This window comes from Dipodomys ordii, unplaced genomic scaffold (genome assembly GCF_000151885.1).
Source record: "Dipodomys ordii isolate 6190 unplaced genomic scaffold, Dord_2.0 Scaffold25, whole genome shotgun sequence".
NCBI classification, from domain to species: domain Eukaryota; kingdom Metazoa; phylum Chordata; class Mammalia; order Rodentia; family Heteromyidae; genus Dipodomys; species Dipodomys ordii.
Genome location: NW_012267241.1, coordinates 21,296,906 through 21,300,522, shown reverse-complemented (window position 1 = coordinate 21,300,522; position 3,617 = coordinate 21,296,906). Strand labels below are relative to the sequence as shown.

The following is a 3,617-nucleotide window of genomic DNA, read 5'->3' as shown; positions in this document are numbered from 1 at the left end:
CTACCATGACCATTATCACAAACACTCCTCAAAACAGTAATGAAAACAAAAAGGGCCGAGAGTATGGAATCAAGTTACTTCTTTACATTCATGGATTCATTCATTCATTAATTCATGACTTTTTGAGAAAGGGAATCAATATATTCCAGGCTAGCCTGAAAACTGCTATGGAATACAGGCTGTCCTTGGATTCATTATCTTTCTGCCTAAAACTCTAAAGATATATATATACATACACACACATATATATACAAACATATATATAGATATATACACACACACATATATACACATATACACATGGCTAAAAGTGGATGAAAGATGTAGGAAGTGACTACCACTAAGTAAGAGGCTTGAGGGGTAAAGCTATTCTACCAAACACTTGAAAATCGGTGAATCAGTATGCTCAAAAGCAAAATACTACTAATTACCAAAGAAGGAGTTACCCAAAGATTTAAATCACCCAAAGATTTAAATAATTTCTCTTTAATCTTACCTTTTAAGGGCATCTTTGAGTTCAGGCACAGAGCGAATACATTGCACTGTAGCATTCATGTAACAAGTGTTACCAAGGTTTGTCAATCCACATGGTAATTCCATCTGATTTTTTAAAAAAGAGAATTTGTTATTTAAAAAAGAATAATTTATAATTTGTATAATTTATAATTTATAAAATGACATGGCAAATATAAATTACTAAAGTTCACACTTTCAGTCTGGAACCATTTACCTCCCCCTACCAATTTATATTCCACTTTCACCCTAATGTGGTGTTTCAATCTCCTCAAAAACACATTTCCCTCACATCATACTGGCAATAATTCTACTTTAGTTCATTTCTTGAAAATAATAGGACAATTATCAGTTCTGCTTTTCTGCAAGCTCAAGAAGATCATGAAAATCTTCATAATAGAAACACTTCATAGAAAACCCAAAACAACAAAAAAATTAAAGCATTCAGGAGGCTGAAGCAAAAGGATTATATATTTGAAGTCGGCTTAGACTACAAAGTGTGTCATAAAAAACTAAACAGGGTCTGGGAAGATGGCTTATTGGTAGACTGCTTACCTTGCATGCATGAGGCCCTGAGTTTGATTCCACAGCACCACACAAGTAGAAAAAAAAGCAGAAGTGGCACTGTGGCTCAAGTGGTAGAGCACTAGCCTTGGGCTGAAGAGCTGAGGGACAGTGCCCAGGCCCAGAGTTCAAGCCCCAGGACCGACCAAAAAAAAAACTAAACAGAATTACACAAAGTAGGAGCTCCAGGCATGAGCCAACAGCTCTTGCTGCTTGTAATCCTAAGAACTGAGTATCGAGGTTAGAAGCAGCCAAAAGCCAAAAGTGGAGTTGTGGCTCCAATTGTTGAATGTAAATTATGAATAAAAAAAGAGTAAGCCAGGAAGCTGAGATCTAAGGATCATGGTTCAAAGACAGACCAGTCAGGAAAGTCCATGAGACTCTTATCTCCAATTAACCACCAGAAAACCAGAAGTGGTGCTGTGGCTCAAGTAGTAGAGTGCTTGCTTTGAGCTGAAGAGCACAGGGACAATGCCCAGGCCCAGAGTTCAAGCCCCACAACGGACAAAAAAAAAAAAAAAGGTAAACAAGAGCAAAGAGATCCTGAGTTCAAGCCCCAGTACTGACACAAAAAGGAGGTATTATAGTATTTAAGTGCTAAATGTTAAAAAAGTAAATGAATAAGTTTTGTTTGTTTAAAAGATATGTGTTGGCCAGTTTCTAAAATTAGTTTGCATTTACACTCAGGGTAGAAGTTGGGACACAGTTCAGTTACAGAGTACTTGCCCAGCATGTTCAAAGACCTGGGTTTGATCGCCAACATCAAAAAAAAAAAAAAAATCAATCAAAAAAACCTCCAGGATAAACTAAGATTTTAAAAAGTGAAATATCCAAGCATTAAATTACTTTGATCTTCTTTTCTCATTAAAAATGGCAAATTTTTCAATAGTGCTATCAGCAAGATAATAGGTAATTTATATTAGTGTCTTTGTGTGCATATCTTATAATAACCTCATCTGTAAAATCAAGTTAGTCTAAAATATAGTTTTGAGACTTTAGAGTACATGCCCTGAGTTATGCACTTATACCTTAATAAATTCACTTAAAATTTAGAACAGTAATAATTAAAATTTACAGTCAAAAAATGTCATTTAGGATTAAGCAGAAAGGCTCTCTTAAGCTAATTTCAAAAACAAAACAATTCTATTAACTTAAAAACATACATTTTAATACAAACAATTGAAAGAAAATATTTAGATGCTATTTTCTTTCTTTTTTTTTTTTTTGCAGGTCATGGGGCCTGACCTCTGGGCCTGGGCGCTGTCCCTCAGCTCTTCAGCTCAAGGCTAGCACTCTACCACTTGAGCCACAGCACCACTACCGGCTTTTTCTGCTTATGTGATGCTGAGGAATCAAACCCAGGGCCTCATGCATGCAAGGCAAGCACTCTACCACTGAGCCACTTTCCCAGCCCTTAGATGCTATTTTCTGAAAGATATTTTAACCAAAGTACTTAATAAAGCAGTAAAGAAGCATAAAATTTGATGTATCTTACAGCAGATGCTAACTGTTCTTCGGTCATGTCTTCTACGAAGACAGTTTTAGCTGAAGGTTCCTCTGGAAGAGCATCTGCTGACCCCATCATTAGCACAGTCATACCCTATTTTTAAAAGAAGTCATGAAAATCCCTAAAAGTTAATGCTTTTTATGTCCAAAAAAGGAGACGCAAAAGAACACTATACTGTAAGACAAAAAAGGAAATCCGTAGAAACCAGATTCACAGTTACCTAGGGGTAGAGGTGGGTAGAGGAACTTGAAATAAGCCCAACTTTCTTTCTGAGGTAGTGATAATATTCTAACATTAGATTGTAATAAGTTCCAAAGCTCTGTAAATATACTTGAATAAATTATCACTAAACTTAAAAAGTTAAAATGTATTGGGATGGCTTCTTGGGGCTAGGAGTGACCTATTAATCTATAAAAGGGCACATGAAAATGTGTAAGAGTGGTTGTGGTGACTTATGGAAATAGGTAATTTTACCATATATAAATTACACCCAAAGCTGAAAGTATATATGTGTGTGTGTGTGTGTGTGTGCGTATGTATGTATATTGTCATAAAATGATATTTACATTATTAGAGGGGAAACAATTTTTCAAATTATCATTAACACTTAGCAATATTATCTCTATGAATATCTACTGTGTAATTATGAGTTGTTTTCATTTGAAGAGAAGTACTTTCAGAGCAATGAAATATTCATAATTGGAAAACATTAAGTTATAAATGTAGAATAGACAGGCACCAGTGGCATGCCTATTATCCTAGCTACTAACAAAACTGAGACATGAGGATCATGATTTGAAGTCAGCCAGGGCAGGAAAGTCTATGAGACTCATATCTCTAATTTACCACATTTGAAAAGCAGGGATTATGCAGGGTGTCCGGTGGCTCACGCCTGTAATCCTAGCTACTCAGGAGGCTGAGATTTGAGGATTTCGGTTCAAATCCAGCCTGGGCAGGAAAGACCATGAAACTCTTATCTCCAATAACCACCAGAAAACCGGAAGTGGCACTGTAGCTCAAGGGGTAGAGCGCT

The 3,617-nt window shown here is 36.1% G+C and overlaps 1 protein-coding gene across 1 annotated transcript in view; it reads right to left on the bottom strand.

The window, feature by feature from the left end:
• Usp14 (ubiquitin specific peptidase 14 (tRNA-guanine transglycosylase)) overlaps window positions 1–2,687 on the bottom strand; it is a 25,163-nt gene extending 22,476 nt beyond the window's left edge. Inside the window, exons 1-2 of the mRNA XM_013014888.1 lie at window positions 2,573–2,687; window positions 497–600 (exon numbers count right to left, since the gene is read on the bottom strand). Of these exons, the coding sequence (XP_012870342.1) occupies window positions 497–600; window positions 2,573–2,674 (206 nt within the window). The 5' untranslated portion in view covers window positions 2,675–2,687. The remainder of the gene's footprint in view (window positions 1–496; window positions 601–2,572) is intronic.
• Between the last annotated feature and the right edge of the window lie 930 nt (window positions 2,688–3,617).